Raw genomic sequence first — 26,933 nt, 5'->3', positions numbered from 1 at the left:
TTACATACGGGAGCATTCTTGAGTCATTTTAGTCAAATAAACGGAAGTGGAAGGCGCGTTTGCTCTTGGTAATCCCCCATTCCTTTGCAGCGCTTCACAGGGTTGATGGTCCCTGCTAAGTTGGTGCACATATCCTTATTTGTGTAGGAGCTCATTGTGGATGAATGGGGAGGAATCTGACAGCACTGGCAGCCATTCAAACCTCGTGCCTATTTGCTTATTCTCATTCATGGCAGAGCAGGCTTTTTCCACAGCCATTTCTCAGGCTAGGCGTGACACTGTATTTTTTATTGCCGCTACTAATGCAGCTGTGTGTGGAATAGAACGTAGGCAGGAAGAGGGTGGCAGCCCGGCACTCCTATAGAAGGAACAGGAACATGACCATTAGCATTGCTGTGGCCAGAGGGACACTGCCCTGCTTAAGTGCTGTGGACACGCGTTTTAGAATTAAGGAGCATATCTGCTTTTTTTGTTTGTATTTTTCTTCAATAAAACTGAAATGAAAAATATACATCATATTCCAAACGTATTGATTTTTGTATTGTGGCTGATAAAAATGTGATAATAAAAATGAAATGAAAGAATGTAACGAGCTAAAACTATTTCCAAATACCGTATTTTCCGGATTATAAATTGTACCTTTTTTTATGGTTGTGGCGGTGGTGTGACTTACACTAATATTTATACTTATACTTATACTCCGGAGCGACTTATATGTGATATTATTTGTTATTTTCACACTTGCAACCGCATTTCATACTCCAGTTTATATATGCTTTTTTCTTCTCTATTATGCATTTTTTGGCTGGTGCGACTTAAACTCCGGTGCGACTTATAGTCTGGCAAATACTGTATTTCTTATGCCTTTGAAAGGAACTCTATCGTTGTCATACACAAACCCGGCACAACCACCTGAAAGAGCAAATAAATCGTGTAAACAGACTTCCATTCTTCACAAATGTGACAAATACCAAATATAAAACACCATTAACAGGCAATGGAATACCATCACACAGACACGAACGCTTTTGAGCCGCCGAAATGAGAAACATAATTAGGCATTCATCCAAGAAAGCTCCAAATGTCCTCGGAAAATCACAGCAATAAGCAAAACTTTTGAGTTCATGATTGTAAATTGAGATTTCACAAAGTTTTAAAATAGAACCGGCTGACTACAAATTTCAATCAAGTGTCCCCGATAACACATCCAAAGAAATGTTTAAAAAATGTAATAATCCACCGTTTTGGAGGAGTTTGGTGGAATCACACATGAGATTATTCTGACGTGAAGTCATAGCTGTCGGTGCTCAGATATGTGTCTGGGGCAGGAGACCATAGTCTACGAGATGAGCGGCAAATGAAGTTGAAACCAGATGAGGATGACTGAACTGTCTGTGCAGCCTGGAAACTGCAGTGTGGGGAGGGAACGCTCACTGTGATAAGAGAGTTATTAGAATCCTTATATCAGGTTATGATGGAGGAAGAAGGAAGCCAATAATGTAATCAAGGCTGTTTGCAAAATCAGCAAAAAGAAGGTTCACATTTTGGCCTGGATAATCACAGTACATTGATTTAAAATAAAAGTTAAATCAAAAAGGGGCTGTACCTGATATTTACATGAAAAAAAAACAAAATTAGCTCATTTCAAACTCTTTGCAACAGTCCACATGTATTGCTCATTTACCTAATCTTAGCAATGAGTTTACAAGCGCTTTTCTTTATTTTTCTTCTTTTTAAACAAATGTAGTGTAAAAAATAACGATGCAGTGTGACAGCATGGTATGGAGGGTAGGCTTAATAAGCTTAAGCTTCAACACCTTTCGCCGTGTTCCCGCATGTCAAGTGTTACCGTTTCTGGGATAATGTCAGAATGTGCCCGCTGTGACTGAAATAAACTCATCGCGCATTCATAGCAGATCGCCATTATTGTGCAGCGCTGTCATGTTACTATTTAAAGTCCTTGAAAAAGCCTCCTGATCTTGATATCAGTCATGACAAAGTGAAAAGGTCAAAGGCCTGAGCGGTGAAAAGGAGTCGCCGCGCACGCTCCCCCGTCGCGCCCGCTCTGTTCTTTTGCCCGCTCTGTTCTTTTGCCCGCTCTGTTCTCGTGCGCACTCTTTGCTCGCCGCATCCCTTTTCGCTCGTGCTCGTTTCCCCCCTCTCCCCGGTGCGTGCCCTCTTCCCGTGCTCGCCCTCCTCAAAGTGCATGCGGCAGTCGCTTGTTAAAAATGCAGGAGCAATTACCCCGGCTGAGGCTGAGTCACAGAGCGCCAGCGCCAGCCCCGGTCCTCCCGCTCTTCTGACGGGGCCCACGTCGACAGCAGCAACCCGAGCAGCCCCGCGCGCTATGCTATAGTGCCGCCGACGCAGCAGACAGCCTTGGCTTCGGTTACGCATTAAAAACAAAAGGGCAGCTCAGCCAGACGAGCTGTCTGTCTCTCACAGGATGCAGTTACTAACCACACACACGGATCGACCGATGACTCCCCGCGTGACCTGCGGACTGACAGCACTAACCAACTGCTCAACCCGGAGCGGAACTACTCAAGTAAATGATGCTCATGTCACACAAGCAACCGAAGGCGTGTCTGTTTTTGTGAAAGCATCGGAGCATCTGCGCGATTACTCAGGTGTCTCTGTCAAACTCCTGATCGTAAATCTAGCTTGAGTCGCTCAGGTTCCTCTGAAGACACATTTCCTTATACAACAGCAGTACATTTTAACGTACAGCAACTATTAAAAGTGTAAATTAGGGCTGTATAGGTTTCGATTTTTAGGTCTCCTCTGTACACAAGCTAAAGCCCTCATTGGGTGGGATTAGCTTTACTCATGAACCCAGTGCGCTCATCCATGTCTGTGAAAATGTCAGAATAAATGCCCCCAAATTTGACCTATTGTATTTCAGGAAACTCAAGAGATCCTCAAAGAATTTTAGCCCCACTTGAATTCTCATGTCTGCTGTTTTTAGTCAATAACTATTCAAACATCTCTACGGTTTATTTTAGCTCAAGGTTTGAACTCATTTAATTTTCCAATCCAATTCATGTTTTTTTGTTTTTTTTATTTAAAAAGTGAAAAAAATAACCACAAAGCAGACCGCGGTTGAGATGTGGAGGCTTTTTGGGATAGTTTGGTTGTTTTTTGGTGCAAAGTTTAGACTGAGGGGCTGTGTCAGAGTGAATGTATTAAAAGAAAGAGGCCACGACTGGTTCATGAGGATAGACTTGCATGAATGTCATTCTGAAGGCAATAACGTGGTAAGGAACGATGTTTCACACTACACATGCACTCAACACTAAAAATAGACCTAAAGTGAAAAGAAATGTGAGCAATACGAATGCATTTCAAGGTTCTTGTCATATTTCAGTGTTTATCAGTCCTTCATTTCTGGATTTAAGTCTGATGAAAAACTGACAAACAAAAAACACAGATATTTTCAATGTTACAAACATCCTTAGGTAAAACTAATCCTGTCCAAAGAGGGATTAAATTAGATAAACTAGAATTTAACAATTGTTGGTCTGATGTAATTAAACTGGTTTTAACCAGGACTAAACCAGGATTTACCAGTTCAAGACTCTGTGCTCTGAATGAAGCTGTAGATCTCCATTATGTTATACAATACACCACTTGTACTTGGAAGTACAGTTCAATCACTTTCTAAAATAAGAAAAGAACAGTGGCTCTAAATTTATGCAATGACGGAGTCAAACTTGAAGTATTTAAATCACCTGCACAATGAAGAAAAGAACACTGCTGATGAAAAGATATAACTTTGTGTCAAACGGTCAGGATTCATCAACAGTTTTTTACTTGTTTTTAAGAATTATTAATTAATGCCGCTTTACGTAACACAGTGTCTGACACAAAGAACACGAACGTTTGACAATGTTCTGAAAATGGTGACAATGACAGGTTTAGTCTTCATTGACACAAATGGAATGAAAACAATCCAGTAGAAATGTGAATAATTAGGAATTCATAGATTTTTATGACAAAGATCTACATGTACACTCATTTGATTTTATTTTTATAGCTGTAGGGTTGGAAAGGGATGCCGAGATTATTCTTTTAATCAATAGTTAATAGTGCTACCACGTTAGCCACAAGATTTTAATAAAGTAAACATCGTGCTCTTTTTTTAGTTGTTAATGTCACATAAACTTTGCTCTATCATTCATCAAGTTTGATTTAATAAAGCTGGTATATTCTAATGTAATGAAAGGCAATTAAGGACTCCACAGTTGTTTGGGTCATGATATTATTAAATGCAAATAATTGTTAAATCGCCGTGTTTCTGGGTTGCCGGGTTGGAGGAAATTAATATAAAAACTTTTAGTAATAAGAAGAAAATTGATTTACCATATGGTGCAAGTTCACCCTGCAAAGCTATATAAGTATATGTTTAATAATTCTATTCACCTGATATAAAAATGTGTTTAGTTTTGTGCTCAATAACGTCTGGCGTGTCTAGCAGATCGAAAAGGAGCCCCGTCCAGTACAGATGGTAGTCAGCGTGGTCTCTGCAGAGAGCATACTCAGATGTCTGAAGGATTGGTAAAACATATGAGTGCCAAAAAGACTAAAACATGTAAATACTAGTGAGCTTTGTAGTCGAGATGAAACAAGGTGCATTTCCCCCCCCACCTCAATATCCCAGAATCCTCGGTGGCAGACGGGGGACAGAAAGTAGAGCGTGAAAGCAGCACGGCCCCCGTCGCCAGCGGGTCGGAGCGGAACACAGCGGGCCGGGGCAGACCGCTGCAGGCAGGTGGCGAGGTACTCAAAAAGAAACGCCGTAAAAACAAAAGCGGCGAGGAATACGGCCGGTGTAGTTGTGCGAGTCGTAACGGGCAGCGAGTTTGAAGAGCTCGTCATGTGTCTCCTCTCATCTCCGTCCAAGTCCAGAGCAGCAGCGCTTCCTGTCTCTGTCTGGCTTCATGTTGCTTTTGCTTAGCTGCTTTATTCTGTCTCAAGAAAAGGAGCAGGGAAATAAAACCCGCGTTTACCGGTTTTCTAAACAGAATGTGGAAAGTTGTGACGCGAAAAAGAAAAAGTACATTGTGAGAACGTCATTTGGGATTTACGTTGACAGGGGGGAAATAAGCCACTTTCTAATGATGCCAGTGAACAAGGTGAGCTAATGGGATTGTAGTGTTGCAATGTGAAAATTGCAAAATATTAGATCTTTATTGGCAAATTAAAGAGGTCTGAAATTAAAATTACAATTGAGAAAACTCAAATTTGTATGTGTTTAATAAAAGGTGCACTTGCTTTTCTAGTTGTCCGCTGTCCATTTGTCTCATACACACTCATACACAAACAAAACAACAAATGTGTCACTGCACTTTGATTGTGGCTTTTCAAATATGGGCCAGAATTTCCACTTTTCCCTCTAACTGCTTACAAACCCAAACCTGCTCAGTAGGTAAAAATCTAGGTAAAAAGTCGAGCTGAAGATTTGCAGATGGGTCCTGCTCCTGACAGATTGCCCCAGAGGCACATGTTGAAGGATGGGTTGAATGCAGAAAATGAATTTCCCTCACAGGGGATTCCTAAAGTATACCTTAACCTCTCCATAACCCATTAGCATCAAAAGTCAGAGTGACGTACTTGCAAAATTGGCCCCAGCTTGGCAATACTTACTGAATTGCATTGTCTAATAAAGTCATAAGTCTTATTTTTCAGGACTTTATTACACAATTAGCTCTCCTCTTGTGATAAAATACCTCATAAATAGCAGTTTTACCGAGTTTTTTTCCAAGTCTGTTGCTATCTCCAGGTGGTGAGCAGAGGTGAGCGAGGAGGAGATCCCTGGGGCCGCTCTGTCCATGATTTTATATTTGAAGCATTTATCTAACGCTGACCTCCAGCCTGTCAGCCCGCTCCTCACTCAAGGACACTCCAGCGCGAGTATCTGCTTATTGTAGAGAAAATACACTGACCTGGTTTTAAGACCTTGACTAGAACCAGCAGACCTCTTACTAAGCACTAAACTTCATCCTGCAACTCCACAACACTGAACACCATCTGGGCCCATAAAGATTATACACTTTTATTGGGGCAGTTACAACCTCAACAAAGCAATATGGATAATGTATACAGCCTTTTCTTTTGTTGTCTGTCGGTTAAAAAAATATATTTCTCTAATATGTACACGCAGATTATTGCTAAAACGTCCTATGAAGTAATGTATAGAATATTTAGTAACCGGACTGAGTTGTAATGTCATTAAGATAAAACGTGCCTAGTCCAAGGTGTATTTGGTAAGATTTCCAGTCAACTGTGGACTAAATATTATGGGCAATGCGAGTATTTTTTGGTTCTAATTGTTGTAAATTACCCAATTTAGTTTTGGGTTTTTTCCCCCGACGTTCCAAAGGCTTTTAAAGCGCTGGGAGCAAGTTAGATCTAGCGGTTATCTTTTATCTGTTACCTGTTATCAATTGGTGCTAATGTCTGTAATAAGTAAAACTAAATACTTGCTAATGCTCTCGACACGGAAGGCTTGTTTGGTTTGGTTACAATTCCCCCCAAAAACATCTTAATGTAAAAGCAGAATTGTGAAACGCGCTGTCGCTAATAACGCATTTGCAGTGTGCAGAGGCGGCAATGTTTGCAAACTCTAATAGGTTTTGGATATTATTTTCCCCCAAGAAAACTATTTGCCATTTTTTTATTTTATTTTACTATATATCTTTCCTCTGTTTAAATGTCCTTTCAAACCAAATGGAGCCTGCAGTAATGAGACGTGGACACAGACAGAGAAAGAGAAAGAGCAGACCTGAGCCGGAGCCTTGTTCTGTGGCTAATGAGAGGCTGCACTAAATGTTAATGCGGCCTTAATGTATGGAGGTGCAGACAGGAGGAAGATGAGAGGGGCTCGCCTTCGTCCCGGCTGCAGCGTGGGAGAGGCTGGAGGTATGCGCCAGACCAATGGTGTGCGGTACAAAGAGAAAACAGAGCGCGTGCATATCTAAAACAACAATTAATGACCAGCAATAACGCCGCTACAGCTGGGTCGTACCGTTTTTTTTCGATTGGAAATAGTGTTGGGACAATACTGGAATTTGAGGATTAGGCTTAATTCACACTAGTCATTTTTCAATACCAGAAAATCAAGTTGTTGTTGTTGTTTTTTACAGAAATTTATAGTGTTTTCTTTGTGTTACCAAGTGGTGTTAAACTAGTCCTGATTAAAAAAATAATCAAAATAAATAAATAGGATACTTCAAAAAATGTGATCCTATTTATGTGATTTTTTTAAAAACAATTATTATTATTAACACTTGTTCAAAGTTTTTTTTTTTTTTTTTTTAACAATATTTGGTTTTGAATACTTTTGATAACACTATGTACTCAACACATGTATTCTATGTGGCAAATAGTGTTGTCAAAAGTATTGAGCTTATTATTTTTCTATAAATCCACTGATCTTGGTTCTTCAGTACAATAACTACTTCAATGCATGAATTAAGTTGAAGATTATGGACGAAAAGATTATTTGGTTAATCAATAATCATGATTATGTAGGGCACAATATAATAGTAAGGACTGGAAAATAATTAACCACCATTTTAGAAGCAGAATATGTATTTAAAAACAGTACACCTAGTGCTTGTTTATGCTTAAGTTAACTTTATAATTCAGAAAGTTTGTTTCATACAGCTGGTCACATACTTGAGGAATGTTAATGGATTTGACACTGGCAATGAAAGAAAACTGAGAATTTCACTGTTTAGTCATGATGTCAAGAAACAAGACTAAGCATTACATCGTCTTGTTTCTTTTCACAATATTTGTAACAATAACATTTGATATAATGACATCTCTTGTTGAGGATGAATGATATACAACTTAATAACCACATGGATTTCATTTTTTAAGAACAAAGAATAGTTGTCGTTGTTTATCCAAGGTTTTCAGAGTGATGAATATTTAGTTTCCAAAGCAATAAACAATTCAAAACTAAATATTTTATCGTTTGAATGGTGGAAAGTCCCAAACATGGCGCCTATAAATGAATAAAGAAAGTGGCTTTAATGCAATTTTAACTTGACTCAAACTGAAGCATCACATTCTTGCTAATCTTTTTTTTTCCGGTGTCATCCTATGTCTCAAAAGCGTCTAGAGTGACGTTGTCCAGCCCCGCCCTTTAACCAGTCCACATCCCCGTTGAGCCATGGAAAACTGATTTAAGGCACGGTTTGGGTTTCTCTTCCACTGCCTTTGATTTGCTCTGGGAGTCGGTGTTTGTCTGCCGCTGCCTATACGTTTCCCTTTGTCCTTTATCGCTGCATTAGAGGAGGATTTAGACGGCTGTGTTGTTATTTCGGTCGCACAATGCATCACACGCTGAAATGTAACCAAACCCTTTTCCCTCGCTTTTAAGCGGCCCCTCCCTGGCTTCACTTTGCTGCTCTTGTACTTTCTCTCATATGCATACAGTCATTTATAAAGAATTATCCCGGTGTATAAAGTGTGCCTGTGGCTGTTCCAGACAGAGCAGACAGAGCCTCTCAAAGGGCTCCATTGAGTGATGTTTACTTAAGGCCAGGGACATTAGCCGCGGCTAAATCTACCTCCGTCTGCCCCTCTCGGCGGCCCAGGCTCTGTGTACATGAGGGACTCTGCTCCAGCCACAGGACAAGTGCAAACCCGAGGATCTGGGCATGATTCTTCAGAGTAAAAGACAATTTACCAAGTTCAGATTATAGCTTTTTCTATTCTGTTAGCTGAATTTCCAGATATTTATAGGCGTTTATAAAATATAAGAAACATAAAAAACATAAGATAAGATAAAACGTTGGGCTATTTTAATGTAACACTCTAACGCTATATAATTGGGCCATTTTGCATTTATTGAGCAGATTCCAGAATGCAAGTAAAAACGATCTCTGTCGATAAGTTCAAGTCATCTGCCATCTATAAAGTGTTTGCTCTTTTTATACATCCTGGTAAGATATTAACCGTCTCGTGCAAGTGAGTTGATAGAGAAATGAATGTGTCCATTGAAAATTAAAGCAGGACACTTTCATTTCTTGATCAGTTGTACACATGACAGGTCAAGAGCAAAAGTGTTCAACAATACAAAGGGAACTGTAGTATTTTATAGGCTACAGCAGAAGGAGAAGGTTATCTATTCAGAGCGAGCTGATTGAATGTCTTCATGTCAGACCGTTCAGTTGTTCTTCCAGAGATTAGGCATTTGACATTTTGAGGTATATATATCATGAATATAGTATGAAATATAGTATGATGGAATATTGTTCTTTCTAACATGGGTTTTAAATTTCCTATTCAGTCAATCATAACCTTTTCACTTCCATCTCTTTGTCATCAGAGGCTGGCACTGCAAACTGACCTGCCTCTTAAACACAGCGATATTGTTGTTAGGCATCTATGGAATGGAATGTCTTGAGCCCAAAAGGTTCAGACTGAAGCAATCACGGTTTAAGGTTGGACAATATGGTGATAATCAAATCATGATCTCCTCCCTGTGACGATCTGCTACTTTGGTCCTATCGTCATACAATCATCACCTATTTCGCCATTCAATGCAGCTCTGCGCTCAAACACACTCTTTTCCCACCAATGTCTCCTATTGGTTAGACTCGGTGAGGCCCAGAGTGAGTGACATCTGGATTTAATCAATCACAGAAATTGCGAGCGTCCAGAAGAAGCAGATGACTTCATCTCCCGTACCTCTTATTAAAGGCAACAGAGAGACCCATGAATCATGATAACATCCAAACATGTGGTCCAGCTCCAAGAATATTGCGATATAAATGTGTTGCCGTATCGCCCACCCCTCATACAGTTTCACGTTTAAAGATAAAGACTTTCAACTGTCAGGTTTTATAGCTGACGAGCGACAGGTCACAATAAATATGTCTATAATTATGTGTTTAACCTCATTTTGGCAGATTTGTTTCCCCCTTGCATGCTTAAGGTTTGCTAGCTCCACTCTTAAAGTCGATACTGTCCGTCTGCTTATATGTCTGTATCAAGAGATAGTCGATTATTTGAAATTCTGTCAAAGAACTTGTGAAATCCTTTATTCGTGGCTAATAGTGATATATTAAGTTGTTGTGTTTGCGCAGCTCAACAGCACAACCGTGTTAAATACAGCTTCTTTGCCAGCAGGCAGGATTACTGCAGGAATTGGAGCCAAATTATCAGTAATTTGCAAAGACTTACTTTTGAGAGTTGTAATAATGATAGAGGAAAAGCCTGTCATTGAGCCCAAATGAGATCCAACACACGGTAAGCCTAACAGCCACTTAACGCTCGCATTTAGCTAAATTCATATTCTCCCATAAACACTATCTTGAAATAACAATAATTGATCTGTGTGCGGTAATTGTTCTCGTGGGCCGAAGGGGAGGGGCCCCGAGCAGAGACTGTAATTTTCCCATTTCAGGAGCGCGACCATTACCTACTATAAAAGCGGAACGCACGGCACGCTGCGAGTGGCATTAAACATCAAACTTGAGCGGAGCGACGCGGCGAAAAATAAAAGGGTTTGAATTTGAGCGAATGATCGGCGGACTGATGGACTTCATTGGGGAATAGAAATAACCATTTAAAAGATCCTCTCATCAAAGCTGTATCCTGCCAGCCCTAACCTCCAACACACACACACACGCAGACGAACACAAATCCGCTTTCACAAATCAATAATTCAGCTAAAGAGAAGCACATGCTACGCCCCACTGCACTAATCAATGGGAAGCCAAATGTTATTGTTTCATCTCATTCTGACGCTCACATTTTAAACTAAGGCTGACTCCAACATGCCGGACAGCTTCAGAGAACTCTATTAGCCCGAGAAACAGATTAATGCCAAAACATTCGATAGCATTAAGTAGGGCCGCACTAATTTGATGCTAACACAATATTAGCTGCAATATCCTTAAGGCAAGATACAAAGGTTGTCGAGGAAAAAAGCGATAACAAGACACTGATCAATATCGAAACTACAAACTAGCTTATGATTTCAGGAGGTATTGATACGGGGGAAACCGTTCACACAAAAAGGACACAATTTGAGCTTTCCTGAAAGGTTTTAGACTGTTGTCTTTTGATCTTTTTGAGAACTTGGATAATACAACATGACAATATTAAGAAAATAACTATTATTTTGTGTTGAAAATGACATTCTATTCTTGTGTATTTTTTAATCTGTAGAGAATAACACACATTTTTTGTAGTATCAAAATTTGAAATTTGTATTGATCAAGTTCATGATTTAATTGTTGGATAAGTTCTGTTGTGACACACAGATGGAACAACATTTTCTGGCCATAATCAATTACGTTTATATATTAGGCTCACTACGATGTTATTTGTGCTTCCCCCAAAAAATGAAGGGCATCTGGCATAATAAAATCATCATACACATGCAGAATCCGACGAGGTGGACAGTTTGCTGTGGTGAAGACCGGAAAGCAAACAAATATGTCTACCAAATCCAAATGTGAACTATAATCTTATTGCAAATTGCCCATTTTGCTCATCCGGTATCCTGCAGCCCTACCATTACGATGACATAATCTGTACATTGAAACCAGTTGTAGTAAATGCTGCCACATGTTCAATAACTCTTCTATATGTTGAAGAATGCATCATTAAATGTAGCCATGAGAAACACAACGCACTGGCATCTCCTTGTTCGCCTTCTTCGGGGAGTCGCCACGGACGCCATTATTATCCGTTGTTTTCAAGCCATAGAAACAGGAACAGTGTTGACTTATTAGTGCACATAAACATTGAACTGTCGTCTCACAGCAAGACTTTTCTCCGGTGCTCGAGTGATATCAATGGAATTTCCGCTTAACTGGAAATGTGATCAAAATGGAAGTGCCGGACAGAAGTAAAACACTACATATTTTCCCACCCTTTGCAAAAAGAAAAAAAGCATGAAAGTTTGTGTACCTGATCAGGTGATCGAGTACATTTTGTTTTTAAAGTTGGAAAATGTTGAGTTTGAGCCCAAATCTGAAATGTAGAGAATTCTTTGCTCATGTTAATGGCAAATCCTTTCAAATCTAGTCCTCAGCTTAATGAACTTCTCACCTATATCTTGTTATTTTGTGATTTGAATGGCAGAAATCCAGCTTAATATACTATTTCCCATGATGGCCATGTGTGTGCGAGGCAGCCCTGTCTGCCGCATGATCCAACGCTTTAACCTCTTCGTTTTTACCATCTATATTTTTTTCGACGTCAGGCTTAAGGACCACCGGGTATGTAAACTCGCCTCATGAATATGAATGCCGGCTAAATGAAAATCGTGGCCTCCCCAGCCCCACAATTGCTTGACACAAGACACAATCGGCTTTCTCAAAGACGCATCAATCGCTGACAGTGGCAAGATCGGATCGGTATTGACCTTGAGAATGGACCGCGGCAACACAGGGAACGAATAAGAACGCAAGAACACCGTGTGAGCGAGGAGAGGCGAGTAGGGGGTTACATCCTGATGAGAGGGACCCCGAGATGAGTAAAGATATGAGCGGGAGAGAGGGAGGGGGGGAGGGAGGATGTGGCGGGGGAGAGGGAAGCCATATGGCAGCGGTGCAAATGTATTAAACTATAAATCAGGAGGAGCGAGCGCGCGGACTGCCAGGTCCCTCACTGCAGGAGGGACTCTGGTTCACAGACCGACTTAACACGCAAAACCAGATCGTCAAAAAGCCCTTGAGAAAACTGTAATCACACATTTTGAAATCATGATCAGTTTTTGTATTTTTTATTTGTAAAAAAGGTTTGAAAAAAGGGAAAATGATGCTGAGCCAATGCAGGGTTTCTTGGTCGGTACAACCCACATACTATAAGGGTATCGCAATGACTTAATCCATTTCTATGTCCAGATTTAGCTTTAAATAATGACAAAAATATAGACTAAAAACCTTCAAAAGTTAAATCTAGTGACAGACCAGGTACATGCGCTATAGACTATAAAAACAGCCCTAATCATTTAACAGATTTCTGTTTTTTACTGTCGATCTAAACAAAAATAAAATAAATGAATCATCAAAATTGGGTTGACTTCAAAGGCCATGCGTGGTTGGACAAAAACAAGAGCATTGCATATAAAGAATTCAACCCTGTGCTTTCACTCAGACATGTTCTACATCTAATACCAACCGCACTTGAATCCGCATTAAAAAAATCATTCAATTTGCCGAACTGTACGTTTTAATTAGGTAATAACACACCGACGACCAATGAGTCATCCGAAAACTATCCTCCCGTTTAACTACAGCAGCTTTGGGCACAATTGTCACGGCGGTCAGGAATAAGTGCTAAGAATGCGGCTGAAAAACAAACAGAGAAGTCACCCGGCTTTGATGGTGATCCCTTGATGGTGTCTGGGTAGCGTGCCCAGTGAGTGAGCTGGCAGGCGAGCGGGGCCGGGGCGCTGGTCCAGAGGCAGTGATGCAGAGGACAGGGGCTGCCTCGCGCCCGCTCGCTGTCAGGGAACCACAGCAACCCCAGCTCACTGTGGCAGTTTTGTAGCGGTACATATATACATCCCTGCCGTGTTTAAAATGTGTTTATTTTTGCAGATGAGTAGAGGAACATAGTTGATTTTGCTTCAGATGGTGCCCTTTTAAATATAAATATGAACATTAACTACCTAAAATGCTACTTGTGTTGTCCACAATGTAATGGCTAGACCCAGAGAATATACATTACATCTTGGAAATGAGTATAATACCCTACAATACGTTGCTTTTGAAGGTAAAAAACCGGCTGACTTGATTTTCAAACTATGAAAGGAGGAAGTATAGAGGAAGTATATGAATCTAAATGTATCCAGCTTGTTCCTACTGCTTACAAACTGTGTAGAACGTCACTAGTATTCACATGCATGGATTTTGTTTTGCACAGCTTTAGAACTGCTCGTGTTAGTCAATGCGATTGAGCGTTTACATGTTTTATGATTAGATGCAGTGGTCAGAGGTGCTGCTTTTACAATATACTCAATGTTTTCTGACCCATAGACATTATTAGACAGGGTAGTGCGGCATGAAATGGGGGGGAAGAGCGAGGATATTTATCAAATTGCAGGAGCCGGGGAATAAAACTCACAAAAGCTTGGCATATGTGCTGCTGCTTACACCACTCCACCACCAGGAAGCACAGTGCAACCCCAGTTTAATCGACAAATGGACTGATCTGTGATGCCACCTAAAAACAATGGCGTTGAGAAGTTTCAGATTTTTTTTTTTTGTGTTCCACGATGCAGTTTTTATAGCTGGCTCACAATTATACTAATGGCCAGTTCAAGCGTGCCGGGAAATGTTCCCATAAGCAACAATGCACATTTCAAAATACACAAAATACCATTACTGAAGGTTTAAATAAATAGTCAGAATACAGTCAATTTAATCAAACATGTCAGCAACGCTATTCTATCATCTCACTCTGGGGTGGAACGTTTTGGAAATATCGGAAGAAAAATATTAAATGTCATAGTATTTGAAACACAGCCCAGAATCTTAACTCCCGCTAACCTGAAAATCCTGACTCAGTATTTTCTGACGTTTTTTGAATGGCAGGTCTGTTGCAGCCAAGCCTCTCTTTGCACAAGATCTGCTGTCAAGCCCTGATTCATGGTATTCCCACACAGCAACAATTCTCCCTTTACACCTCCAATCTTAACCCACTCAGCCTCATTTCAAAAGTGTGAACTTGATTTGAGGTTTTCCAAGCCTCTGCCCCTTCTTGCCATGTAAGAATCTCATTAGCGTTGGCTAGTGATGGATGGGGGATACTGGACATCTCCCAGTAACGCTCCGATAGGCTGGACCAACAGTGAACTGGAGCCTTGATCTCTAATCTCTCACCCACTACACACACACATACACAGTTATAGAGGCTGAAACAGACATCCCGGCTACAGCCATCAACCGCCAAGGCTGGCCATCTATCAAACCCCATGTCCACTCAGGGATGAGAGGACAGCGGGAGGGAGGGGGGGGTGGCAGAGTGGTGTGGAGTGCCTGCATTAATAGAGCATAGCGTCGTACCTTGGTCTGGAGATAATGGGGATAGTAGTAGGTGTACTGAGGGTACATTGGCTGCTGTTCCAAACGCTTGCCCATGTAGCTGGAATCCTTAGCACTGAGGCAGGGAATGGTGACACCGGATCGAGAGCTATACCAAGACAAGATCGGGTAGTCTTCGCTAATATCCCCCTCTTTTTTTTCCTTTTCTTGATCTCCTCTTCTGCTGCTGCACCGCGATGTGTCACTCAGTCGGCTTCTCGCGCGCAAGGTGTGTGCAAGATCCGGAGTTCAATTAGTCCACAAGTGCGCAGGGTGGTCGCTCAGTGTCCAGAGAGTGGCAAACGCCGGGATAGGTTCAAAAGGAACAAGCGGGCGGGATAGGAGCAGGCGAGGAGCAGGTGGCTGTGGTGGCAGTGCTGTTGAGGAAAACGGGAGAAGAGAAGGAGGCAGGAGGAAGTAAAGGAATGGTTAGGGAGAGAACGCAAAAAGGGTTGACTTGTTTTGTTGAAGCGTCTCCGTGTGACTCCGGTCTGTAACGTGCCACGCTCTGAATACCTCCCTCTCTTCTGCTGCTTCTGCTGCTGCTGCTTCTGCTGCTGCTGCTTCTGCTGCTGCTGCTTCTGCTGCTGCTGCGCTGGAGTGGGAATCGACTGGGCTGCCCTGTTTGAGGCTCACACACGGATGCACTTTACACAGGGCAAAATATCCCAGTTTGGCTGAAAATGAGGTTAAAATCCCAAATCCAGGCTAAAAGATTGGTTGAAAAGCGCAGCGAGAGTCCCAGAAGTCGTCCGGTTGTAAAGAATGCGCTCCTTGTGGGACTTACTATAAGCAGCCTGCCTCCTGTCTGTTCTCTCTCTCCCCCTCTGTCACACACTTCCCTCTTCTTCTCCGCGCTGGTCTCCTCCACACTGACAGAGCAGTATTACGGGGGCTCGTCCGACAGGCAGCGCAGCGCGAGCGAAAAAACGGCACACAGTCTCCTCCTTCCTTATCCCCCTCCCGCAACCCGGCAGTGAGGAGGTAGGAGGGTCCTGAAGCGATCCAGACACAGACCAGCGGGCTTCAGCGTTTCCACAACCTGCATGGGAGAACAGAGCGGCAGCAACACAGAGTGCAGAACAGAGCAGAGCAGTGGGAAAGCGAGCAGTCGATTCCCCCTGCTGGACGTGGGAGAAAGCACAGGCGACAAACGCACAAACGCACAAGGATAAATGCAGTGATTTAAGTGTGCTGTAGATCACTATAAATGTACACTTAGTGGGAGCCGAGGACCGCGGGCTTCCAAACTGCAATAATCAAACTCACTTTAGGATTTATACAGCTATAAAGTCAACTAGGGACTATTTGCCTCAATACACAGTCACACGGGCTAATGCTGTTTACTTTGCGGGAACAGAGCAAAATTGAAAGAGAAATGTGGAGCAAAAATAGAGAGAAGAGGAACTTGAAGCCTAGTTCTTGTAAACGTGATGCTAATTAGGTAGTTCATTTGTATTTATTTTTTGCAAATGGTACGATATTTAGAGCTTTGATGATAATTATAGAATCTATCATGTAATTCCTAAGTCAAATATTTTGTATTGATGGCCAAATTGACTCAGCAAAATGATCTTGCGGAAAAAAAGCAAACATTCCTTTTGCAAAAGCTAAAAATGATAATAATTTAGATGAATCACTAACAATTGATGTTGAGAAATGCAGGATTATATAAATTAGTTGATCCAGTAGTAATCAGCTAAGCAATGTTAATAGCTTGTTTTGGATATATGTGTATAGTCATTTGAATTAAACCATTTTACAAACAAAGCAGAGAACATTGCATTATAGTCTTTCTGCCTGACCATTTGTATTCCATCTAATCTGTGACAGTGAGAATTCAATCATTATATAAACTGTTAAATTACTAATGAAACACCCTTTAAACAAACCTATTGAACTGCAGTGCGTGAAGAAGACAGATCAATAGCGGCACAACATGTAAGGTCCTTTTAACACATGTGGATAAATATATCACATATATTCTACTTTTATCGGAGATGAAAGACCAGATTGACAGATGATACTGGATCAAAACATCAGCGGGTCAGAGTGGGTCAGAGTGGGTCAGAGGTAGAAAGTTGCGAACAAAACCATATGGAAGACAAAACGGCCGGGGATACTGTGGAAATGAGACAAGAGAAGGACGGAGAAGGAAACTGAGAAATCCATATGTCTTTATCCAGAAGTGTGTCAACTGTTATTCCACTCACAAAGTCCAAGAAGATATTTTTACATGTACGTGACCACAAAACAACTATTATCTATATTGCTTTTCCTCTGTCTGTCCCAAGAGCTGGACCTGAGGGGTTTAGTGTTAATTTCACACAAGCTGGACTTTAAAACACCCTTAAATGTCTTAGAAGATTAGCTTTCTGGCTGCAGAAGCGTTGCCTGACCTCCTCTTTTATGATTTTATGATGAGTCTGTAATCATCATTTCCTGGTTGTCTTGTTTTGATGTCCCGTGCCAAAAGTTGTAATACCTGTTTATCCATTTGGCTGGAAAGTTTTGGAAGATGCCGTCTCTACTGGCCACAGGACATCCACTTTTCCTTCTTAGGTGTTCGATAAGGTTTAACATGTGCACATAAAGGGGAGATTAAACAATATTATGAACAATTGTAAGCGTTGTAAGCGTCTCTAATGGACCAGACGACCTTACTCTAAATATTATTATAACAATGTGTCCCATCTCAAGTAAGTAAAACAAAGATAGATCCTACTACTGTATATTAAATTGTCAACAACACACTTGGCTGTTTATTTTGTGGCATTTAAATGATTTGAGTCCTCCTTCAACTCTTGGTAAGGAGTATCTACTGGATTTGAGTATATTTTCCATGTTTTAGGTTGATGGTGGAAATGGAGTACCTGCAGGGACCTCACGCCATAATAATGTGAATGTAAAGAAACTATAGTTGACTTGTTTTGGCGGTTGGACTTCCAAAACATGTCAGATAAATAAGCTTTGAGATTATTTGCATTTGTGTCTTGTTAGAAGAAAACTGAAAATGATATTCAAAAGTAAGACAAAAGGAAACCCATGCCCTCCACCCACGATGATGGACATCTGCTTCAAAACTGATGGAAACAAAATGTATAAATGACCAAGATGAACAATGTAATGCACTGTAATTCACTGCTAAATGGTCAACCTAGGAAACCTCTAATAAATTCAAAATCATGAAATATTCACCTGCCTGAGCCTGAGACATACATTGGGGAAAGTGGTTCATATTGTGCAGTTAGTGGACAAAGAGGAGAGGGGGTCTTACATAGACACTGGTCAGTGCAGCCATGAATATTTATTGGTAAGAATTAAAGAGCGGGGAATTGAGCTTGACTTGTGGAACTGTGAAAGTTGACCCGTGGACCCAGAGGTCACTGGAGGAGCCTACCAGGAGCCCGGGGCCCAAGTGAACTTTTGGCCCCAGCATAGGCCTCATCAGAAAGGTGAGGCCAGTTCAAAGTAGTAATGGAGGTAAATTATTGTTTTGTCATGTGCCTTGAACCTCAGAAACCATTATAGGTCCACAGGAGACGGCGGTTTGCTCAGTGGTCATATATTATTGATCCACGAGTGATCAATTAAGATTAATTTGCAAGAGAGTGGTAGATATGGAAACTTAACCAACTAGACTTAGTGCTATTCTCCAACTAACACTGTCTATACAAATACAAAATATGTATTATACAATATTATTGCCAAAAACAATAGATGTATATGAAGGTTATTTTGAGTTTTTTTAATAACCAAAGCTTTTATTTTACACTGAATTCAAGTAATTTCTTCTAACATCCTATCAAATAGAAATATTCAACGGGGTTAATTTCAAACGCAAAGCAGAAGATATAAAGTAGTAACTGTGGGGAACAGAGAGCTCGATTGCATCAGTCTGGATTTAACAGGAAGAGACTTTGTCACACAGATTTTTTTTTGCACCGAATTAAAAAACAGCTTTTAACAAAGTGAATTAATTAAATACACTGAAATGTAAAACACAATTTCAACAAACTCAATACACTGAAATTTAAAACACAGTATTTTAACAAACAAGTTCCCGCTGAAAAAATAACTAAATAAATTCAGTGTAAAATAAAAGATTTGGTAATAAAAACACAAAATAGCCTTCAGTTATATCAAAGTAAAGCATATTGACTCATAATAAAGCAACATTCTGAGCTTGAAAATCCTTAATAGTAACATTAGCTTTGTACTGTAGTCTAACAATCTGAAGTATTGTAATGGTATCATGTAAGGTGGTTATCACTGCGCGGCTGTTCTGAGTTTAAAATAGAAGATCAGAAGAAAGCTGAGGTTACACCACAGCCTTGAGGTGTGAACTCTGACAGTTCCTCTGCGTAAGAATTAGGCAGCTCCCGTTATAGACAACTAACTCACCATGTGCTCACAACCGCTGCACATCCACAGACATATTTGAGCAGTGTATTCAAATGTTATGTTTCTGTCACTCTAAACAAATGTGGGAAACAGTTGAGAAGTGATTAAAAACAACTGTATTTCTTCTAATTAAACCTGGTTATTGCAACCAAAGGTAAACCTGCTTGTACGAAAGAAATAAACGGCGTTACTGATTCTTGCAACTTAGATCTTTCCAAATAGTGTGGCTTAAATAAGTGTCCTTATTCATGCCATTTAAATTACAGAATCAGTAAAATTACAGGTGGAGGGTATAAGCAACCTGGTGTTTTCTATTAAAAATTCTATTGCTTTGCCAGGAATGTTCTACAATAAGCATTCAAAGTGTATATCTTGCATTTATTTAATGTTTTATTGCTCAAATAATAACTTGGGAGTAGGTCATTTCTCCACAGATCTGGGGTCTCTTTTATGAAACGTTACTTCAAATAATTTTTCTTCAAACAAAACTGGACTGAACCGCTCCACTTCAAGTTATAGATCATAAACTTAATGAGAAAAGTCATCTTTGCAACATTTTTATACGTACAAGCGCTTTATAAATGAGAATCCTGAACTCTTATCGGATGCATTGCCAGTATGAAGATTGCTAAAAAGTTACATCCTGCACCAGAAAAGTTACATAGTGTACCTTTAAGTTATTGCATGTTCCATCTCTGTGTTTCGTCAGCATCAACAGTTAAACATCTTGACCCAGAGCTTGAAAACAGCTGCTGGAGAACAGCCCCAAACAGCAAAGGAACACACGATGTTCCCTTTTCCGAAATGTTCTTAGAAAGTCCAGCATCACCTCGCCCTGACCCTTCCCCAGCCGGGACACTCTGCGCTTTGTCAAAACTAAATCGCAAAAAAAATCAAAATACACTCTTTGTTTCCAGTGGTTTGGCTGAACGGACTATAGTGTTGTGGGCGTTTCCCAGAAATGACCAGATGCAAGGAATTTCGAGGGAAGCCTGGCACCCATCCAAGAGCTGGACGGGTGGTGGTGGTGGTGGTGGTGGTGGTGGGACAGAAGGGAGAGAGGGGGTTGGGTGGGTGGATGGATGGGAAATAGGGTTACAAAACAGCAGGGCCGATATTCCAGGAAACGTTTTTTCCCCCTCTCTTGGCAGCACTTGCACCAAGGGATTGCCGCGCACAACCAGATCGTCTTACACATTTTTATGCAAACTTACTGATGCAGCATAACCCTGCGCTCCCCGGGGCCAGCCATCATCAGAAAGTGTAACATGAGCTGTCTCTCTCTCTCTATGCATCGCCGCAGAGACATGTTTAATTCCGCACACAACGCTAACATGCGCTGAGTGGATTTGACGGCCATTGGACATGCATCAAAAATTCCAGCGCTGGAAGGTACGGCACAAAAGACAGGGAAATGTAGCCAGTTTTCTCCGAGCTACTACACATTTTTTGTCAATCAATGTAGCAGTGGATGGTTGTCAGTCAATGCATGTCTTTGTCCAATAAGACCATAGTTGCCGCAAGACACGGTACTGCGAGACGTGGAAGAAGATGTCTGCATAATCGTGCAGCCTTTATTGAATTGTCAAACTAAAATATACTGTTTTATTGTGGTAAAATCTCATTGAAGAATATTTACAATTCAAAACACCCTCGGATGTATTAAAGCCAATCTGTAAAACATAAGTGAATCACAGCAGAGAAAGTGTAGCAGAAAACCACAGCTCTGGCAGCTTTACAGAACTCATGTAGCACAAACCACAGAAAATCAGTGGGAGGACAAACTGAACCGCTGATCTAAAGACTGGATTAACCATTTTGTAAAACCAAAAAGACAACGAGACTATGCCACATTTAAAAAAAGGTTTGGTTTTTTTTGTGGTGTCATGTGTCATTCCAGTGTTCAGCGCAGTCATGTTATTAACCATGACTAATAAAGGGCTTGATGCAGTCGACAAATCTGGAACCTGCTTCAAAGAAATACAACAAAATTGACCTTTTTGAATAAAAGGTGTTGCATTGGGTCTTCTATCCTTTTATCTGAACCTATATCAACTTGCAGTGAGGTACAGTCAGAATTGGAACACCGCGAATAAACAGTTCTGGACGTGTTTTGACCCACTCAGCTCGCCATCACAATCTGACTCCCTCATCTAAATGGGCGATGGACATGAAGTCTAGACCCTTCCAGTAGTTGTAAACGGGACAATCAAACATTTGGCACGCTATCCTTTTTTCAATGGGCAGTCAGCATTAGCCACCAAAACATCTAGGAATTGGAGCTGTCAATCAAATATCCACTAATTCTCCAATGTAATGAATCTTTAAAAAACAACTATTTGTTTCAGTGTTTTTTCTTTTTCTTTTCCTACATACTTCAAATGGATGGGAAGGATTGTTTGTATCAGTACAAGTCGGACACCAGAAAGCAAACCGAAAAAACGTAATTTTTAAGTCAACAGCTGCAAAAACCTCCAAGGAGACACATTTGCCAACACAATAGGGCTGTGGTTGACAAAAGACATTCTTTGTTGATTAAATTGAAGACAAAATCAGTGCATCGATTAGTCAACTATAAACGGGAGAAACGTTATGCCGGCCAAAAACTCTGTCTTGATGATCACACGTAACAACACCACAACACACTGCAGAAAATGTCAAGTAAACAGTATATTTATGAGTAAAAAAGCAGATTAAACCGACAAGTCCTTTCCAAATCTCAAAACAACTCACATAAAGCAGTCTCCCTTCTGTTGTGTCCATTTAAATCGTTATAATCACAGTAAAATAATCAGTTGACTAACAAACATTTTGGTTGAATAAAACAGATTTGCCACATCTATTCAACAAACAACTCTACAACCCTAAAAACGACGTCAAAAAGTAAACAAGCTAATCACGGAACAACCTGATAAGCATCGTCACAATATACCCGTATTTTCCGGACTATAAGTCGCACTGGAGTATAAGTCGCACCGGAGTATAAGTCGCACCGGAGTATAAGTCGCACCAGCCAAAAAATGCATAATAGAGAAGAAAAAAACATATATAAGTCGCACTGGAGTATGAAATGCGGTTGCAAGTGTGAAAATAACAAATACTATCACATATAAGTCGCTCCGGAGTATGAGTATTTTTTAGGTATAAATATAAGTCGCTCCCCGAAAAAAAAAAAGGTGCGATTTATAGCCCGGAAAATACGGTATTAGTAAAAAGGCGGTTAACATGAACTGAAAATGATCTAGGATTATTTAGGTATGAAGACACAATTCCAATCTCTATTAGAAGGGACTTTTGAACGTGCATCATTTTGGGCTTTTAAAAGGGAAAACATTATTGTGGAGCTACCTAAAAAGCATCTTCCACTGACTATTGCATTTTCCTTTTTTTTTTTAGATAAGAATTGAGCAAAGCAGGACCCAGTCTCGGACCACCATCCCTGTACTGAAAGAGACGTGCCGTAAACAGCAGAGTGATACCCGGTGAGTCATTGCGCCGTATCAGAGCACAGACTGGGCCGCCGTGCACAGAGCTAATGGGGAGGAAATACGACACCAGGCATGCGTGCGCACAAATGAATCACTACATCCTTTCTGACTTCACTCGACCAGGGACCGCCAATACACCGCGATGGGCAAAGAAGGGGCCAATTGCGTTCACTTACCGGCTCGCTCTTCCGATTGTGAGCCGTAGATACGAGCCGTGGCGATTGGCCCGACGGTGAGGAAGAATCACAGCTGCTGCACGGAGTACTCAGAACACACAAGCAGGTGTCATGGGTGTGCAACAGATTTGTTCTTTTTAAATGTTTTTAAATGTGCCTTTGGGCCGTTTGGGTTCAGATAACAAGGCTTGCAGCTGGACAAGGTATGTGTGTATTTCAGAATCATTCTTTGGGTGTAAAGAAATAAAGACATGGTGGATGGGGCTGATAAAGCAAAAATATATGGAAAACGTTTAAAAGTGACTTACTGCTACTAGTTTCTTTCCTTATTACAATACATTGAGGTTACCCACTTACTGCCCAAATGGGAGATTTTTCAGTGGAGATTTAATACATTTAAATTGTATCACATATTTTTTACACTTCCTTTTTTTATTGAAATTCCTAATCCATTACTAGAGAGTACATATTTAATTTAGTTTAAAGCTACCCAAGTTTTTTTCTCTCATAAATTAGTCATTTTTTTTGTGTATTGTAAAAGAAGAACTTTGTGACCACTTCATGCCGTCTTTGTCTAATTATGAAACATTCTATCTATTGCAAACTTGTAATAAAGAGCCACGTGAGTCACTATATGACACTTTGGGATGAGAGCTGATTGGCTGTGCAGAGCTAGTCCACCCAACTTCACTTCTTTGTATGAAAAATCTCTTCTGTGATGCCCGGTGGTGGAGTGGTTAGGGCGGCAGCACACATGGCAGGCTCCATGTGCCACCGGCCACAATGTCGTGAGTTTGAATGGCTCCAACAATCAACTGTATGTCCTCCTTTCTCTCTCATCCCCATTTCACGCTGAGCTGTCCTGTCTAATTCAGCCTACGGGCCAAAAAAAGACAAATCTGTTCTATATGTCCAAAATAATAGAACAAATACTCACAAAGGCAAGATAACATAAGACTGAATCATATACAAAAGCAACAGAACAAAGCCTTTTGATTCTGTTAGCTGGCTGTATTTATTTAAAGTGCTAAACAAATTTAAAATAAATGTCTTAATTCTAAAAAAAATAAAAAAAAATATTGGGACTCTTTACGATGGTCCAACATCAAGAATTAAAATCCATGGTCACCTGACAGACCCACTGACTCTGGAAAGAGGGGAGCGACAGGGCTGTGTTTGGTCCCCTCTCCTTTTTGCTACAATCAAAAACAATTAACGGTGTTACAAACGATGGGATGGAACATAAAATTGTGTGCGATGCAGATGATGTTCTATTATATTGGACCAAACCAGAAATAACTTGAAAAAAATACTCTTATCCTATACTTAAATCTAAGTTAAGGATTTAAACTATAAAAATGCCCAGATTTCTCTATCTCTTCCAGACTCTTCCAACACTTTCCATCCACAAACAGCTGTTAGACGAGCGGAATAAATCAATCTCAAGATTTCTATGGCAAGGCAAAAAGTTCAAAACTCTGCAACTATCAAACGAAAAAGAGGTTGGGGTTTACCTTGACTGAAGAATGACTTTATTTCAGCTCAAATCAGAGCGCTGTTGTAATGAAGTGACAAGCTCAATGGAGAAATATTGAGAGTAATGTTAGGCCGGGGGTTCCTGTACAGGCGGGTTGAGCCATTTGGAGGCGGTTAAGAATCTCTGGGTAAAATCTTTGCTTACAACATACAGCTCATAATTCAGAACTTTTAAGGGGAATAATATCAACCTATTTTTGACTGACGAAGAATAGGACAATATATGCACGTCCCAGTGGAGAACCACAAATAACACATTGTTTTCATAACTCTATATTAAAGTGCTCACAAGGAGATTCTAACAGTTGGAGAAACTGCCAGGAGGCAAACCATTTCCATATTTTTTGGGAGTGTCCTGTCACTCAGAAATATTGGACTGAAATCAACAAGGAGCCGTACACTGTATTTGACATTGCCATTCCTTTTGATTTCAGAACTATGTATTTGGGCCTTAAATCCTCTGCCATGAAGACAATCAATGGATATATGTATACTTCTGGCTTCAAGGACTGGACGGACATTATAATGGACACAGACAATGGGGGAAAATCACATTCAATCACAATTTAAAACTAAAAGACTATGTAATGTTCAATGTGTCTTGGTTTTGTTTCTGTATATGTCCTGTGCCACTTAACCCTTCTGTTTTGTATATTGCTCTCTGGTCGTTTTCTCTGTTCAATGTTGTATGTTTTCTAAATTATTTTTGAAAATGTTGGCTATATTTTTTAAAAAGCTGTTCTAAAGCTGTGCAGGTGGCCAAGACAATTGTGCATAAGACCATGGCTTATGAAGAACAGGAACTAGTTAGACAGATTTAAATATCTATCTCTTCTCATTGTTTGAAAATCAGCTTTAATCATATCAAATATATAAATGTCTTTAGAAAGTACAGTAAAGGTCCTTAAAGATGAGCAGAATCAATAAATCACAAGTATCTATCTTTGCTTTCTACCGCTGGCTAAATGTAATCATAAAGTCAAAGTCATGTCTGGCTTTGTCCTGAAGTGAACCGCAGATACTCCCACATAGAGCTATAAATGCAGATGAGCCCAGATAAAGCCCCGAGAATCTGTGCATAATAAGGATTTAAGTGCAGCACAGGCACACTCAGAAACAATAGATATGGTCCACAAGGAAGTGCTAAACCCAATATTCAAAATGTGCTTGCCTTACAATAAGAACGACTCAGCACAGCAGAGCTCACAGAGAAAAAACTCGAGGCAAATATATAAAATATTACTCTCAATAAGTCTGTGAATGTCTATGGTGAAGCGGCGTTTTCCCTGCTCTGACCAGTGCGTACTGTTGTGTCCTTGGGCAAGGCATTTCACCCCCAATATGTATGAGTGTGGTGTGTGACTGAGTGAGGCAATCAGAGAGTCTTTTGGCACAGGTTCCGTTTTTCTAAAGCAACACTATGTCAAAAAGTACTAGAATTTAGCATCATGTACATGTATTTTGGCATACATTATTTTTTTTACCATTTGTCATCCAACGCTGAAGTTTTATCTAAAATCCTGTTTGAAAGAGGAGATTCTTATGGATTTGTAATCAGCAAGTTAGACATAGAAAGACTCTGGATTCTGTCATTTTGTTTTCCGATGCTCTTTTTTGTACAGCAGTGTTGTTCATGGACTGGGTACGATCTAAAGCAGGCATGTCCAAACTACGGCCCGGGGGCCAAATGCGGCCCTCAGACCAATTTTTGTTGGCCCTCCAGCTTCCTGCTAAGTTGGTCCAAACAGTACTTTTTACTGTAAAATTGGTTAAAAAAAATCAAGCATTTTGATATTATACCAACCTAATATTCATGTTCCAAGTCTTATTAAAAGGTGTGGAGGCTCATTGAAACTATGTCAAATGCAAAATTTCCATTGATTGACTTTGTCCTTCAACAAATTTGACGAAGTTGGGTTGTTTGTGGCCCCCTGCTCTGTGTAAGTTTCAAAATGCGTCCCTCTGTGAAAAAAGTTTGGACACCCCTGATTTAAAGGGAGCAGTACAGAATCAAGTACAACCAGTCGACCAACAAAAGATCAGCACTGAAAACCAATCCCAAAATATACATGTTTTCCTTTGATAACAAGTTTTGATGCCTGGCTGGAGATCTTTAACAAACTCATAATGAATGTAATTTATGAACATAATAATTTTGTCTGGTCATTCTAGATAGTGAGTAATGCACAAGAAGGAACGTTTTGACAGGAATCTGTACCAAAAAAAACACATATTTTTAAAGTATTGGTACTCAAAAGAGATTGCCCTTG

The 26,933-nt window shown here is 40.4% G+C and overlaps 1 protein-coding gene across 3 annotated transcripts in view; it reads right to left on the bottom strand.

Moving 5' to 3' along the window:
• The window catches only part of rbms3 (RNA binding motif, single stranded interacting protein), a 334,351-nt gene that overhangs the window by 287,241 nt on the left and 20,177 nt on the right, over window positions 1-26,933 (bottom strand). For 2 of the 3 annotated variants that reach the window (XM_072448062.1, XM_072448063.1), the window contains exon 1: window positions 15,042-16,129. The exons of the other annotated variant lie outside the window; for it this stretch is intronic. In XM_072448062.1, coding sequence (XP_072304163.1) covers window positions 15,042-15,116 — 75 coding nt within the window. In that variant the 5' untranslated portion in view covers window positions 15,117-16,129. Of the gene's footprint in view, window positions 1-15,041; window positions 16,130-26,933 lie in introns of those variants that run through there. 3 annotated transcript variants of the gene reach the window in all.

This window comes from Eucyclogobius newberryi, unplaced genomic scaffold, assembly GCF_026437365.1.
Source record: "Eucyclogobius newberryi isolate DKJ021-1_F unplaced genomic scaffold, fEucNew1.0.hap1 SCAF_16, whole genome shotgun sequence".
NCBI classification, from domain to species: Eukaryota; Metazoa; Chordata; class Actinopteri; order Gobiiformes; family Gobiidae; genus Eucyclogobius; species Eucyclogobius newberryi.
Note: the sequence above shows the minus strand (reverse complement) of the source record. Positions and strands in the feature narration are given on the sequence as shown.